Source organism: Lissotriton vulgaris, chromosome 9, assembly GCF_964263255.1.
Source record: "Lissotriton vulgaris chromosome 9, aLisVul1.2, whole genome shotgun sequence".
Taxonomy (NCBI): Eukaryota; Metazoa; Chordata; class Amphibia; order Caudata; family Salamandridae; genus Lissotriton; species Lissotriton vulgaris.
Window position 1 is genome coordinate 856028415 of NC_141697.1, and position 17600 is coordinate 856046014.

Consider the following 17600-nt stretch of genomic DNA (forward strand, 5'->3'; position numbering starts at 1 on the left):
CAAGAAATCTTTGTGGATTTTTGGAACTAGTGGAAGTAGCCCTGCCAAATTTGGACTGCATGAGCTATGCCTAAATATGGTTATGATTTCCATGCCTACATAAGGATATGGTGATTTATTCCTATATAAGGGCATGAATCAGGAAACTTAAAATAGGGTCCTAAAATGATACATAATAGTGGAGGTTCCAATGCAGTGATGATCTGCGATGCTGGTCTTTGCATTGGTTCCGATCCATGCATTTGTGGCGATGCATCGGAACTGCTCCGGGTTACGGCACACACCAGATAATTTGCATTTATTTCCCTGGATCCACAAAGAGTGACAGAGCACTTTAAGTCTACTTCCAACGGTCTAGGAATGCGGTGGCGCCACTTAGCAGGGAAGACTCACAGAAGGCAGAGTCTAGGTGATGGGTCAATATTGTTGGAGACTGAGGCTAAAGTTAGGAGACCAGTCAGCTAGCCCTCGGAGTGAATCTGGGTTTCTGGGTTCAGAGATGCAGGTCCAGTCCTTCTTACCCAGGAAAAGGGCCAGCAGACAGCATACCAGCGCAGCAAGGCTCCCCAGCAGGGCTGCAGTCCAGCAGAGTGGCAGTCCTTCACCAGTACAGCAGTCCTTCTTCCTGGCGGAGTATCCACAGATCAAGAAGTGTATTAAATAGTTGATATCTGAAGTCCAGTATTTATAGCCATTTGGGGGAGAAGCTTATTGAGGGTTCCCTTTGAAGTCCGTAAGCATCCTGCCTTCCCTGTCCTGGCTCAAGACTAACTAAAGGAGTCATGCAGCCCTTTGTGTAGAGGCAGGACACCGTCTATTCAGGTGTGAGGGGGGCTGTGGCAGCTCCTCTCTCCCATCCTGACAATGATAGCCCATCCAGGCACACCTAAGCTCCCTATTGTATGTGGCTGTCTGTGAGGAATACACAGAGCCCACTGTCAAGTACACCCAGTCATGGGACCCAGGGACAGACTAAAGGAACTAAATGGATAAAAAAGGAAAATACCAACTAACTTAAAGTCGCCTTTGTAAAATTTCTATTTAAAATCTGACATCACTACAAGTTAGGATTTTTCATTACAGTTCTAAAGAGGCAAAACATGAACTGGGCATCTGTTCCCATTTAAAAATGATAGCTTAATACCTGTAATTAGGTAACTCCAATCTTAGTCTATAGGAGAGGTAAGCCTTGCAGTATTGAAAAACTAATGTAAGAGTTTTTACACTACCAGGATATGTGAAACTTAATATTATGTGTCCTACTTTTTAAATACACTGCACTAGGGATATCTTAAAGATTCCGGGGGCCCTGGTTCCAACATATTTTGGGGGCCTCTGTTCAAACCAGCTCTGAATTTATGATCCAGTTTCAGTTTGTTCATGCCATTTATGCCCACTGCCAGGCACACTGGTCCAAATTATAACTCTGTTTGCATCTAATATTCTGAGATAGCAACATGTTTTTTCAGTATTATAATGCAGCAACAGCTCAGTAAAATCATTGCATACATGTTTTGTGAACCCGTCACAATTCTCAAATGTGAGGTACTGTTTTGATCTAAAACAAGCTTTTCTAAAGCTTTTGCCTGGTTTTGAAAAAGAAACATTTCTCTGCAAAATATTAACAGTATACTCCCATACATCACTCACACTAACATCAATTAAAGTGAAATAGTATTTAAAACAATGTGTTTAAGAATTATGCAAAGTCATCAGGACAAGACTATTCAACAGAATAAAGCTGGCTCTATCAGAGGGCCCCAGAAAGGCTGGGGCCCTGGGTCAGGGCCCACTTTGCCCATGCCTTAAAACGTCGCTGCACTGCACTCTGCTGTCTGGTCTGTCCAGAGACTACCCTAGCCATGACCTATATGTATTAAAAAGGAAGGTTTAGGCCTGGCAAAAGGGTTATTTTTTCACGTTGATTTGAAGTTAAAAAGTGTACACACACAGGTTGCAGTGGAAGGCCTGAGACATGCGTAATGGGCTACTTAAGTGGGTGGCACAATCAGTGCTGAAGGCCCACTAGTAGCATTCAATTTACAGGTCCTGTGAATACATGCAGTGCCACTTTACTAGGGAATTACAAGTAATTTAAATATGCCAATTGGTTATAAGCCAATGTTACCACGTTTTAAAAAGAGAGCACATGCACTTTAGCACCGGTTAGCAGTGGCGATGTGTGCAAAGTAATAAGGCATTGAAAAATGAGAACAGAAAAAATGGAGGAGGAAGACAAACAGTTTGGGGGGAGACCACCCTAAGGCTGACAGGTCAACATCCGGACCGGAGGGAGACAAGTAGGTGCCTGAACGCAGGAGGTAACCAGAGCACAAAGTTGCTAGGATACCGATACCCCTCCGACTCCATGGGGCCCAGTTAGGTCTCGTGAAAAGAACCACGTGTTTTTTGGAACAAAATACGTAGGTATTAATGCATGCACTTAGTAGAGTTTGCTGCAGTTGAAAGTCTTTTTCTTTAAATATCTCAGTGAAAGAGCTAAGGAGTGGCGAACACAGGGCTGGTCCCTGTGTAGTCCCGAAGAAGTGCTTGGGGTATGCACGAAACATGTCGACTTAGGAGTTGATAGGTACATCTGGACACATTAAATTTAGGGCAGCCTATCTCCCCAACCCCGTTTTTAATATCACCACCTAGAAGTCAGAATAAAGTTTATTGAGAACCTACTGGGCAGGTATTTTTAACCTACATCACATAGTCCACTCCCCACAAATACACATGCACCACACATAGTCCTTAAAAGTGCTCCTACGTAACTTCGCAAGTCGTAGCACGCCCCAGCCCGTAGAGGACTGGGATGGCCCCAATGATGAAGCATGTCACTGTGGGGCAACCCCGGTGAGTGAGGGGACACCTAAAAAAGGAACAACTTTTCCTTTTCTATATACATTATACACAATTCCTACAGCCAACCCCAGTGAGTGCTGGCTGTGTTTCTTCTAGCAAGGCTCTCAGGTATCTGGAAACAGAAACCTTTTTGTTTGACTTAAGTTATTGGAGGGCGAGCCTAGCTAATAACCCTCTAACTCCCTTCCCCATTTATTGAGGTCAATTACCTACTCAGCGTATTTTTTCCTTCCAGGAATAAGCCTGGGGCACTCCAATATCAAGTCCCAAAAAAAACTTTGTGAATCTGACCCACGACCTCTAACACAGTTTTTACCAGCAGCAAGCCTTCAGCGCACTGAGCCATCATCCTTCCATGATGTTACGAGGATCTTTTCTTGGAAACAGGTAACATAATGGAAGTGGCTTGCCTTACATGTGATTGAGCGAGCTAAGAATATGATTTTGGCATCCAGAAATATTCAGTGATTAAATGTTCTTGCTCTTGATAGTGGCCTTCCTGTGGTGTGCAGCACTCGTATAAGGGGATCCATGCCATCTTTGGGAGAGGCCCGCAAGAATAATATTGCTCTATTGATGTGTATGGATATCAACGATTATACAACCTGGCAGAAATCTGTCAAGTATGCCAAATGTTTCATGAGCAGATGCTGTTCTAACTTTACAATCTGGGGCATATTATCAATAAACGGCGTTAACATTATCGCCACTTTAGAGGCACAAAACTGCCTCTAAAGCAGTGATAATGTTATCGCCGTGCTTGATAACACGCCCCTTAGTAATTAGCCATGGGAAACTGCATTTCACGTTTGGCATCAATTAGCATGATCCATGTCATTACAGACACTGTCTCCAGTTTTGCATTTTTCATCTACAAATCCTTGATTTCAAGTATTTTGATCCAATTAGTTCCATGGAAGCTAAACAAGACATCACTCACAGAATGCATTAGGCTATTTTTCAAAAGCCCAGGACTTGAAACAGTGTCTGAAGTGAACTAGATGGAGGTGATCCCCCTAGCACCACTTGTTTGCACTACAGATTTTACTGATGTTAACATCAACAGCATGATGCCTTGAGGCTTGGATTGCACCAGCCATAATTGTAGTGCTTCCTGCAAGATTGAGAATAAGTGGCAGAGCATCTGGTGGTGGATGAAAGAGGCGTTAGGTGTAAACAAGACTAAGCAATCTTAGTATTTGGCATCCCCAATATGTGTAGCACTGGTCTGGGTTTCTGAACAAACTTTTAGGGCCCAGCACTGTTTTACAAATTAAGCAATGCTTAATTAGTTAGATGGGGCACCTCTGCTTTTGTGGCGAAATATGAAATTGCTTAACTTTAATGAAAGTGTAAAATCTTCAGTTTCTTCAGAAGCCTTAACATCATCATAAGGGGTCTTTAAATATTGTAAAACACGACAGAGCAAGATAACATGCCTTTATTTTGATGGATTATTCATATCCTCCATGGTTGTAAATGTGGATAAAGTTATTCACCCTCTCTCATAGAAACAGAAAAAGCTGCTATAGTTCCAAAATGTTTTGGAATTAAACTCAACCAGTGGCGTGTGGAACCCCCTATTGTAGCAGCTTAAGTGGGGGCATCACTGCACCAAATGGCCTGGAATTCTGTCTTTCACTAAATATTGATTCATTTTATATTGGCCTCTTACGTCTGCTGACATGCAGATAAAGCATTATAATCGAGTGAAGGGGAGGAATAGTGAAAACAACAATGGAAGTGTGCAAGGATTAATGGGTGGAAGCAAAAAAGGTTGCACTAAGCGGTGAAAGCATTAATCAATGAACGGTTGGAAGTAAAGTGAAAGGATTGCTGGGTGGCTGGTAGGTTGGATGAAAGGCTGATAGCACAAATTGAATAATAAAGGTTGATTGATGCATAAATGGAATGGTCATTGGATCGAATGATGAAAGAAGGCATGGATAGATGGAAAAGTGGAAAAGTGAGAGGAGGGATGAGTGAAAGGCTGGAGGAAACAATGAGTTGACGGATGTATTTAAGAAATGTCAGTGAATTCTAGGGCTAATTAAAGGGTGGGTTCAAGGATCATGAAATAGATTGATGGAAGGGGGAGCATGCATAATAGATCTGAGTGTGTACAGGTGAAGAGAACTAAATAGGAAGTGCTGGGCTTGCTGTTTCTCATTCAGTGTCATTAGAGTTTTGCTTTCAGGTGGGGGGGTATTTTTATTTATGTTGGTACTCGCTTGAACTCAATGCTCATACATACCAATGTAGTTAACTGTAAAGACCTCATGCGAAATTCCCTAAAATATGCAAAATCATATAGGAAAAATGTTAACTCAAGGGTACTATTGCACTATCCAATTGTGTTAACAAATATTTCCATCATAAATCTACCTGTAATCCACCTTTTATTTCTAAATGTGGGCCTAAAAATATGTGTTAGAAAACTCATTTGGACGAAGTGAATTTGGATTGCTTACTTTTGTTTAAAATTCTACAACATAAGCTTTCTGTGAAAATTATGCCTTTGAATCCCCTTTGATGCACCTTTATTGCCAACATTTTTTATTTTATATTTTAGGGAACCAATGTGATGCCAATGTTGACCACAGTTTTAAAGGACCCAGCACAATTTAAGGACCCGGAAACATTTGATCCTGGACACTTTTTAGATGACAAGGGTTGTTTTAAGAAACATATTGCCTTTGTGCCATTCTCTACAGGTAAGTTGGTTAATCTGTGTTAGTAAATCAGACACTATGCCTTCCAATTAATGCATAGGTAATATTTTGTCTTACATGATGTAATGAAGAGGTGGGGATGCATTGGTAATCGGGCAAGTAAGTAAATGTGTGTTCTAAAGTTACTGAGCTTTAGGAAGATATTTCATCCTAATATCAAATCCTGATTATAATGCTACCAGAATATAGTGTAGAAAATATTGAGGACCCAAGGTACATTTATATAGTTAAGTATACAGAATTCATGTCTGGACTTTTAAAAATATTTATTACAAGCCCATTTCATTTGCAAGGTCAGATTTGTTAGTAAATATTCTAAAACGGGTCTTTTTTCAGGTTGTTCCAGCTATATTCTCCTCTGCAGCAGCACATCTGATTCCAGTGGACTTAGCAGAGAAGCTATCCAGGCTCATAGAGACCTCTTCAGTATAGCCTGCAGCCTGTTCCCACTGAACAAATCTGAGCTCTCAAAAACTGACTTAGGGCCTCATTCAATCAATCAATCAAGAGTATTTGTAAAGCGTGCTACTCACCCGCTAGGGTCTCAAGGCGCTGGGGGGGTGGGGGGGGGCTGCTACTGCTCGAAACAGCTATGTGCGTCCATTGGGCTACCATAGTCGCAGTGGTGGTCCATGTATCTACCAGACTGTCAGTCCGCCTGCCGTATTCCGACTTTGGCGGTTGGACTGCCACTAGACTTCTGCGTCAGCTGGGGATCCGTGATCCCCTGCGGAGGCGCAGCATTCAGAGACAGCAATATGTTGGCAGCGCCGAGCATATTATGAGTTGCCTCATCGCAGTTCTTTCTATGGAGGTGAAGGCACTATGGAAAGGGTAGTGGTGAGGCAAGGAACTCCTGTCCCCTCTGTGCATGGGGGTGCAGGCAGGGGGGCACATGGTGTGCCCTGCTGTATTTCAGCACCACCCTGTTAAGGCACTGAAAGAAATGCAAGTCATGGTGCATTTCTTATTGAGCAGGAATGTGCTACGGCCCTTCCACGGCTGTTACTTTCTAAGGCTCTCCTTTGAGCCTTTGAAAAGGCACTGCTGTGGGACCTCTGCAGCACCGCCCACCAGGCGAGGATTAAACACCTAATCTGGTGGGTGGTATGTGGATGGGTATGGCAGTCCTCTCACAGAGCTCTGGTGTAGGGTACCGCTGTAGGACTGCTACACCTGTAATTAGGACCTAAATCTGAAGACAGACATCTTCAACTCAAAAATGCATGGAAAGTATCTGGCCCTTAAGGGACCTTCTCTGGGCATGAAATTCCAATTTATTTTACTCTGAGTTTACACGTCAGAATCAATGGTTTCTCTGAAACCTCGCCCAACAATTATATGACCATGTGTAGCAATCTTTGGCCACATCCTGTTGCATTACTCTGATGGATTTTGACTCCCATTCCAGAAATTGCATCCCAAAGTGAAACATTTTGCCTGGACAAACCTGGTCCCTCTATCCAACCTGTGTACCCTCACATTTGGTATTAAACTTTACCCTTATCCTGGTCCAGTGAAGTCAGATGATTCTTAATGCTTTTTGGTGCTATTTGGAACTTTAAACTTTAAAAATTTACCACTCTGTTATGCTTTGACTTCCAATTTATAATAAGAGGCCAACAATAGTGATTTCTGTCAGCGTATGATATCTTTTATTGGACTTACATAAAATAATTGCAGTCAATAGGGTTGATAGGAATAGCGGCTCTTTCCATTTTCTCCAGCCACTCCGGCAATGGGAATCTTTTCTGCCGGTCCCTCAGAGAGAAAACAAAATATGTGCAGGTAGGTCACTTGTCCTTTTCCTTTTATATGCCACCACTTCCACGGTGTTGGTTGTGTAGTAACCGTGGTGTTATCCAGAAGTGACTAGTGCTTAATGAGAGCTCAAAATTGGAGAAAGCACCTAGTATGCTTCTATTGATGCAGGTATAGTTGAACAGGGGGGCTTAGAATGGGTGCTTGAAAGCATAACCACCACCAGTTTATAACAAGAGTAAACAATGTAGAATTAATACCACTAACAGTGCTTCTGCGGGATTTACAGTATCCATTTCTTTTAGATTGCCTACCCTCCTCTCCCACCACTTAACCTAATCATGCACCTGCATTAGCCACGCTCTTCCTGGAGTGTGGCTTGGGCAGCTGGCATGCCAGTACAAATTCTTCCTCCCAGTCTGCATGCACAGGGCTGGTCACTGTGGTTCTTCCTCTCTTTGTTCCACCGCCATGGCTGGCGTCCCCGTTACATGCTCGGCCAAACTGTTTCTGGGGTCCTGACTCCAATTTGATTGGCGTTGTCCCGAACTTCCCCCTGCAATCCATATCATCACAACTGCTCCCCTTCCAGTGATGCTTGTACTGATTAAGTCCTGCCTCTTCGGTATTGGCCAAGTCGTCTTTAAAGGTGCGGGGTCAGCAGTCTGTGGTAAAACAATTTCCCTTATTCGGACTGAAGGCAAATGGTCCTCCTGGTCACACATCCTCTCAATAAGATTTTCCCAAATGAGGAAAAAGGGAAAGTGGGAGCAATAATCAGTGTTACCCTGATCTTTGCCCTTCCAGTTCCTTACCTCAAAGTGATACAGTTGTAGGGATAAAAACCAATGAGGAACCTTGTCATTTTTTTCCTCGTTTCTGTATAACCAAGTAAGAGGCGTATGATCTGTTTAAAAGGGTTGACCTTCTAGGTAATGCTGAAGCTTCTCAATAGCCCACTTAAGAGCAAGACCCCCCTTTTTGATGGTAGGATATTTTTGTTCAATAACAACTTCCCACTAATATGAACAACTTTGGGGCCTATATAGAAGCTGCTTGTGCCGCACGTATTTCATTTTTTTGCCATGTGAAAAGTGACGCACCAATGGTGCAAGGGAATGTGTGATGTAATGCCACAGTATTTCTCTCCGCAGGGAATCAAAACGTGGTTGTTACAACGACCGCGTTGTGAGTCCGCATAACATTACTCCGCAAGTCGGAAGAACGACTTGCGGAGGGGGGGCGCTGGATGTTGGAATAGTATAATTTACTATTCCAACTCCAGTCAGTGCGGACACTGGAGAAGGTGTTGTATTTTAAATCCAACACCTCCCCCCCCCCCTCCGCAAGTCGTTGTTCCAGCTTGCGGAGTAATGGTATGCAGAATCACAACGTGGTCATTGTAACGACCACGTTGTGATCCCCTGCGGTGAGAAAAATTTGCGATAAACATTCTTTACCGGTGCAAGGGGCTAGTAAATAAGCCCCTTGGTTTTTTGCTACCCTCCTGGTCTGTTTGCGACAGAACAGCTCAGATACCTACATTAGACGCATCTGTTTGTAAAATGAAGGGCTTCTCAAAGTTGGGGGACATTAACACAGGACTGATAGTAAGGGCTGTCGTCAGCTTGTGAAATGGTTCTAGGACTGCATCTGAAGGCCATTCAAAAATCTTCGGATAGACTGACTTTCTCAAGAGGTCTGCTAAAGGGGCCAACAATTCAGAGTATTGTAGGATAAAGTGTCTTAAATACCCCAATAACCCCAAGAAGAAGGTGTATCTGTTATGGCTTTCATTTTTTCAATTTGGGGTTCAATAACACACTCCCCTAAGAGATAACCCAGGTATTTCATTTTGATAAATGCAAATCTGGATTTCATTGCATTAATGTGGAGGTGAGCTTTCTGCAACTCTGTGAGAACTGATTTAAGGTTTTGTAAATGGTCTTCCCAGGTTTTACTATATATAACAATATTATCTAGGTAAGCTGAGGAGTAACAGTTTTGGTGTCGTAATAGGAAATTCATGAGCCTCTGAAAGGTGGCTTGGGCACCATGAAGGTCAAAAGGGAGCACTGCAAATTGTCATAGGCCATCAGGGATGGCAAAGGCTGTTTTTTCCTGGACACAGGGATTCAGCGGAACCTGCTAACAGCCTTTCTTTAAATCTAAGGTAGTGCTATAGTGTGGCTACCCTGATCTCTCAACAAATAAATCAACTCTTGGCCAGGGATTCCCATCAAGCTTTGAGATCCTGTTGATGGCTCTAAAGTCAATGCAAAACCACAGACTTCCATCCAGTTACTTAACAACCAGGACAGTTGAGGTGGTGGTACATAAAGGGAAAATAATGAGTGATTTACCTCCATTTATTTTGTGACTAGTGCGTAATTAGTACTCAAAATAGGGGAAAATACTCATTAATCTTCAGTCGATGCAGGTATAGTTGAATAAGGAAGAGGGAGTTTAGAATAGACACTTGACAGCATAACCACTACCAGTTTGTAACAGGAGTAAACAACGAAGATTTTATAATGATGATATTGCTTGTGCAAGTATTACGGTATCCACTTCTTTTAGATTACCCGCCCGCCTCCTCCGCGTCTTAACCCTATCATGCACCTACATTAGCCATGCTCTTCCTGGAGTATGGCTGGGACAGCTGGCATGCCAGCAGGATTCTTCCTCAGCAGTCGACTTACAAAGGGCTAGTCGCTCCAGTTCTTCCCCTCTTTTTTCTGAGGCTTTTTCTGTCATACTTGTTCCACGCTTCGGCCAAACTGTTTCAGAGGTCCTGAATCCGATTCAGTAGGTGTCTTCACAAACATCCTCCTGCAATCCTTATCTTCCTGACTCCTCCCCGTCCAGGGATGCAACACACAGGTCTTAGAGCGTTGCTTTGTACTGGTCAAGTCGTGCCTCTTCAGTATTGGTCAAGTTGTCTATAAAAGACAAGGGGTCAGTAGTCTGTGGAAAACAGGTTTTCCTTATTCGGACGGAAGGCAAATAGTCCGCCAGATCTCACACTATAGTTCTACTTATTGGATTGTTGTCCTTTTGGTGTCTGTTAAATATTACAATTTACTCTACTTTTCTGAATTGGGTTTGAAGTATTGTTTTGTTGTGTTTTGACTTTATTACTAAGTTAAGCCTGTCTGCTCTGTGTCATAGCTACTTGGGTTTGAAATCAGGTGAATTTTGTGACTTTAGTGGATCACTTAACAACTATTGTGGTTATTATTTGAAGTGGGTAATTACCTCCCTCAGCTAATGCTTTAACTACTTACATTGGTGGTCAGTGGTGGGATCCAGAACTAGTATGTGTGCAGTACCACTTACTGATTTGAATTCAAACCAAAAATTCCTTTATGTCTGGCACCAAACTCAATTTTAAATTAAAAAATGTTCTCCTTTTTTTAATTGAGCAGTTTTGCGTTTCTTCTAAATTCCACTCATATCCTCACATTTTGAACCTGTTCTTTTTGCGAGAATATAGGTGAATACCAGCAACATTAAGAGCTTCAATATGGCACATCTGGGAATGGTGTGTTGGGATAGAGGGCTGGAACTGCCCAAGGTCTCCAAGATCTGGAGTACCAAATAGTCCTCAGAGCCTGAGAGGTCAGCATGCTGAAGTCTACAATAGAGGAGCAAAGGATGATGGAGTAGAAGATGAGGATGAGTTTGAGGAAGAAGAGGAAGATGGCCCTGCAGTGGCCCCAGATCTAGAAGGAGAGGAGGATACTCGTGCAGTGGACTCAGAGGAGTAATTGGGCCCCCAGAGTCTGAGGATACATGCCTCATCCAAAGCTGAGAGCAGTGTGTCCTCCCACACCCTGAAGCCTGCAGGCTTAGACGATAGAAAGGCAAAGAGGATCCTGAAATTAAAGATGTCTACCATAGCGCGGAAGGGAAAGAAGCTAGTCCTGGCTACTGGAGAGCAAAGGACAAACAGTAGCCGAATGGGCATTGGAGAAGAACACCCCTACCACCCCTGGTTCCTTCCTGGAAAGTTTGGTACTGATCCAGAGGTCAGCCTCCTTTACAAGCTATCCCTGTGTACAATAAGCTTAGAATCAAATAAAGTGCTGGCACAACTCTGTAAAACAATTACTCTGTATGTGCTCATTCATTACAAAGCCCATAGTAAATATTTACTTTTCTTTCCTTCACCCACCAATCCAGTGTATTACTCAATGAATCCACAGGTTGACACCTGAGATGTGCTTTTTCATGTAACCTGATACTTCCATCAGGTTTGGGCACACTCCCTGCCCACACACAGGTCCAACTTACTGAAAATATAGAAAAACATGTGTGAAATACAGATAATGTGCACACATGAGGGAAGTAGCTGTAGGTAACAACAAAGCAGCAGGTGCAGTGGTACCAGGGACTGGTGGCTTTAGGAACCCACTGTACCCCAGTTATGAATGATTTTATTGAACTAGCAGCAGATGGGGTGGTCATTCACCTTACTTGCACAAGGGGCAATGGCAGCCTTGCTATGCCACCGGCAGATGCCTTGGACTTTTTGAAGGAATAGTTGTTGACACCTTGCCTCAGGGTGTATATTGCGTTCTCTGAACTTTTTAGAAGGAATTTTGAAAAGGGTTGTAGGGTGAAAATTCTCTTTTGCAAAACACAAGTATTGTCCTGAGCAGAATAGACCATTGTAATGCACTCCTTTTGGGTGCCCCAGGCTCTTCGTTAAAGAACCTACAAAGAATACAGACTATGGCGGCTAAATTGGCACTGACCCGGCCATGTGGATCTTCGGCCTCCCTGGCCTGAAAAGATCTCCACTGGCTGCCTGTTGTACAAAGAGTACACTTTAAGGCACTTTGTAGTGTTCACAGAGCTGTTCACAGAGCTGTAAATAAAACTGGGCCTAAAATCCTACAAAGGAAATTTGTATGGTATGCCCCTGCCAGATCTCTGTGCTCTTCCTCTGCGGGCTTGGTTCTCATTCCCCAAGCTAAAAAAGTTCGAATGGGTGGAAGATTCTTTAGCTTTACGGCAGCCAAGCTATGGAATGCACTAACCCTGGAACTCAGGCAACTAAACGCCCTGTCACGGTTTAGGAAGCAGCTGAAAACTAGAATATTTCCCAGATAGTGATCTTGGACTATTTTGCTCTGTCCTCGCTGGTCGGTAATTTAAGTGCCAGGATTTCCTTTGGGTGACAGCCGCGCTATATAAGTGCACATTACATTACGAGTAATAATTTGGTTTGGATGCTGGTCTGCTACTGTTAGGTACAAGGGGATCAGTCACAGGATCACTCACAGGCGCCAGCAAAATTGAACACTGGAGAAAATGGAGACTATGAGGCAGACACAACCACAAGGAGAAGCAATATGCAAGGCACACGGGAGGACATGCACCTAGACAGAAGCAGATAGTGAAAGCATTAAATTTTTCTCTTGGTTCATTCCTAGTCCTCCTCTATCATCTCCTTTTTTATTGTGTTGTGTCAGATGCTTGCACTTTATGCTATACAGGCTTCAATAATTCCTCATGTTAAAATCTTTTTCCATCGCTTCCAGGTGCTCGTGCACTGCTTTATCTCCGAGGGTGTTCAAGGCCGGAGTTAAGAAACTTCCGGTTCAGGCCAATGTGAACCTAGCCAATCCTGCAGTTGCTCTCATGCTGGTTTTAGCATGAGAGAAGCTTCAGGATTTGAAGAAGCAAACTAACCTAGCGCTCTTTGTGAGACTGCTTGCCTGGGTCTCAAATCCCCCCCCAACTGTTTAACACAGTCACATTGGTGCAATCTTAAATGCATATGTCGGGCTGGCCGACACAAGACAGCGGCCAATCCGACATGCACGCTGTGCACTTTACTGTCATTACTGGTGCTGGCAATAAATACGCAGGAATAAGCCTCACACCCACCCTGGCTATCAAACTAAATGACTAATAATGATTATTTATTAATTTAAGTTGGTTTACTGCTGCACTCACAATGCTCCTCCGCCCTAAGGGAAGAACCGCCGCTGTACACCACCTTCTGTACACCACCTTCTGTACAGAGGCCGTTATTAGACCTCACTGGAAATTACAAGAAATTTGTCAAGGGGTATGGCATCATTGTTGCCCCTTGACAAGGCTGATTTTCAAAAAGCAACCAAAAAGGTGATCTGGACAATTGTATGCCAAAAAAGCCTTTGACACAGTGAAGGATGCTGTGTGAAGAGCACCCGTAATCAAGGTACCTGGACTCTCAAAAGATTTCTTGTGCAGACACATTCTTCAGTTGTATAGAACTACAGGTGTATAACCCTTAAACCAAGTTGAGATTAGGGTGGGTAAATGAAAATTAGCAAACAATATCTCAACTTGTATTATTCTTAAAGACAATTAAACATGGATGCATCAAGCATTACGTAAACAGACACAAGGAGACTCAATAGGTAAAGTTTAGGAATGTGCTTGAGGCATCATATAATTAAAGTAAGCAATATAAACTATTGTAGCAGCACTGTAAAGAATCAATTGTAAAACTACCCGAATTGCACTTCGTGCTCAAAGTGAGTATGTGACACAGAAAGTGGCGACGCAAGTGACAATAGTGATCAGCAAGGACGGCGCAAGGTGACAAAGTGTTTGTGTATTTACAGTGCATTAAACCCTGCACAAGATCGTGGCGATTTTGCCTCAACTCCCGCTGATTGACTCAGCCCCAGGCTTCCAATTCCGGAGCCTATACCTGATTGGTGCCCCCGCCGATGACCGCTTCACTCGGTCCACAGGCTCAATTAACCACCGATGTCTAATCGTCTTCTCATTTCAATCAGCACTGTCCTTACTTTCAACTCGGTCCTGAAGATGATCGTGAATAAAGAGGATCAAAACGCCGTCGTGAAATGAAAAATGACATTTCAAACTATTGTTTTGAGCCATATTGTTTATTTAATACACTGTAAATACACAAACACTTTGTCACTTTGCGCCGTCCTTGCTGATCACTATTGTCACTTGCGTCGCCACTTTCTGTGTCACATACACACTTTGAGCACAAAGTGCAATTCGGGTTGTTTTACAATTGATTCTATACAGTACTGCTACAACTGTTTATTTTGCTTACTTTAATTATATGATGCCTCAAGCACATTCCTAAACTTTACCTATTGAGTTTCCTTGTGTCTGTTTACGTAATACTTGATGCATACATGTTTAATTGTCTTTAAGGATAATGCGAGGTTGAGATACTGTTTGCTAATTCTCATCGACACATACTTCAGAGCATTGGATTCGGTCTGTCCTCTCACAACCAAATGATGAGTGCCTGGCTATCCTGTTACCTTCTTCAGAAGGATTTTTCTTTCCAGGGAATAAAGGTGGAGTGCAATTTAGAGGGAGACATTTGCAGTGACCTGGGCACTGAAGTAGCGGAAACATTCCTGTTTGGATTTATTTTGACAGGATCAGACAGACCATAGATTCCTCAGAAATCTGATGCAAATGCTGAACGAGAATCTTAAACTGTTAAAGTGATCTATTTCTCTAAAGGGTATGGACTTTATCATGGAATATTGCCCTTGGGCAGGCCATGTCAAAGTTGATACTCTTCCAAGTTTTTCTGCTTTAGCAATGAAAACTCCCATGGGAATTGGTAGATCTCTCTGCCTTCTGCTGCACCAGACTTGGTTTTTTTAAATGACCACCGCTTGTGTGGTAGCACTCCGGGTTTTTGCCTTGACTGTTTTCACTGGCTGCTAATCACTTATAAAGTGCATGTGCTCCCCCTTTTAACATAATGAAATTAGAATACCCCTGATTGGCATATTTGACTAAAATGTAAGTCCATAGTATATGATATTGTGGTGTTCCAATGTCCTGTAAGTTAAGTGTCACATGTGGGCTGCAGCAGTCTTTGTGCTACCCACTGTAGTGACAATATAAACCCAACTGCAGGCTTGCCACCAGTACCCTGGCTATGTAGGTTTAATCTGCACAATTCAACCTACCAACATAACCCCTTTTTACATACCTAAATCCTCATTATGATTATTATTAATTTACCCCTAAATGGACTTAGATGCCCATAAGGCAGGTTGCATAGTATTTAAAAGTAGCACTGAGTCTCATTAAGTTGGGTAACAATAAACATCTGTTATTCAACATCAAGACACCCTTTGGGGAGCATACAGTGTACAAATACACGTTATGTTAAAAGTAGGACTTGTAAAGGATTGGTTGCTCATTAGGGAAGCACTGAGATACAAAATGACATTTAATTTATTGGCAAGGTCAGATTTGTAATAAATATTTGAAACAAGGTACTTTTAGAAAGTCATCTATTACCTACCTAAAGCCTCTAGAGGTCCATTTGAATACGCTTCCAACTGTCACTCTGCAGCTGTTTAGCTCCCCTGATGAGGTGTGAACTTGCTCCCCAAGCTGAGACAAAGGCTTTGGGTCTGTTAAGGTGTTCTGTTTCTCAGAGAGGCTCATTATTTGGCTGCACTCATGTAATAATAAACCTCAAAGAGACCTACCCTGTCACAGGCATTTGTAAGTAACACATTGGCCTCCCTCCTTTCTTTGTCCACCTAGCTTGTCATGCACTACTTCCAGTGGGAGAGGAACTGGCCCAGAACCTGTTTTAAGTGACCAAAAAGGATAGGTTGCTCATTTCCATGGCCACACCTCTCGGGTGAGCACAGGATCTGTGCACAAGGGACAAAAGGTTCTGCCATATTACTTTTGAGGTTGGGAAGAGGGGGCAATGCTTGACTATTTGCAGTAAAACACACTGGAAGTGCTACAAAAGTTGGTAGGGTCACCAGGGTAACTTTTAGCCCATAGCATAGAGAAAGGTGAGGTGTTTCCCCCGACCCAAAGCCTGGCACTGGGCATATATGTGACACACTCAGTACCCACCTCAGATTACGTCTAGACCTGTTGAAGAGCAGAGGAGGACTGAACCTGCTATTTGTGACCCGAGAAGAGCCTTGAAGACTGGAGCTGCTCTCTCACTTGTTTTCAGGACAAGGAAATAGACAGCAAGGATCATAAAGCTGATCACAAGTTTGAGCTACAGGGCACAATAAGCTTCAAACAGCCTTTTACGGCATTCACAACTGACCAGTTCCCCAATGTCTTGGACAATTGGCTGTTGTCAGAGTGTACTCCACCTAACAAATCCTTAACCTAGTTCTTTAAAACTTTTTACCACCTTTTTGCTACGAGAAGTGAAGGCGAACCAGGACCAACCTGCTAATCCGATATGATGAAGGTGCATTGCCACTGGGCGAATGATTCGGGCAGCCTCTGCTGCGTTCCTCTCTGCAAAAACCACAGCGGGAAATCAATTCAGCATGACCTTGATGAAGAAGGCTTCAAGCCTCGTGAAGCACTTTCTGCTAGAATCTACAGCCTTGCCCCACTGTGCGAATCTGAGCTCCAAACAAGTGACTAATTCTGAAGGTAGATATCTTCACCAGGAAAAGGTACAAAATCCAGACGTCTCCCCATCTGAGCTTTCCAACCAAACATCAAAGCTTCACTGATACCTTGTCCATCGGCTACACAATGACATGGGGCCTTCTTCAGCCACAGCCTGCTACCTTGCGCCACTGAGGATTTTTGACTTCTAATCTAGTGACTAAGACAAAAGGTAAACGTTTTCACTGGAACAAATCTGGTCCTTATATCTGGCCTGCACTCTATCGCAATCTACCTTACCCTACTCTCATTCAAGAGTAACCAAAAGACCGCCGTTGGCGTTTAATGCTTTTTGGCACTATATGGAAACTTACAAAGTGAAAATATTCATAACTCCAGTTCTACTTCTTGGATTGTTGTGGTTTTGTTGTCATTTTATTTATCAATTGGTTTGGGATTTCTCTTGACTTTATCATTCTTTGAGTACTTTATAAATACATTATGCATTACCTCGAAAGTAAGCTTGTCTGATTTGTGCCATAGCTACCAGCGAGTTGAGCTCAAGTTTATTTAGTGACTTTAGTGGTCGCCCTGACAAGGTTTCTAATTATTCTTGGAAGTAGGTACTCACCTCCTCAACTAATACCCCAATTTCTTACCATCACTTTAAAACAGCCTAAATTCACCATTGTGGAAGTTAAAATGAAACCTGTAAAGTATCAGAATAACATGGCCTAAATAACGTCTAACAAAATCATTGTGGCTTAAGTATTGTTTACAAACATATCCTACCATTGGAGTGAATAATAGAAAATCAAAAGCCAATGCAACTACTTTTGTATACCA

General features: G+C 42.8%; 1 protein-coding gene across 2 annotated transcripts in view; it reads left to right on the top strand.

Moving 5' to 3' along the window:
- The window catches only part of LOC147692364 (cytochrome P450 2G1-like), a 905835-nt gene that overhangs the window by 765754 nt on the left and 122481 nt on the right, over window positions 1–17600 (top strand). For both annotated transcript variants that reach the window (XM_086938588.1, XM_086938587.1), the window contains one exon: window positions 5441–5582. In XM_086938588.1, coding sequence (XP_086794714.1) covers window positions 5441–5582 — 142 coding nt within the window. The remainder of the gene's footprint in view (window positions 1–5440; window positions 5583–17600) is intronic.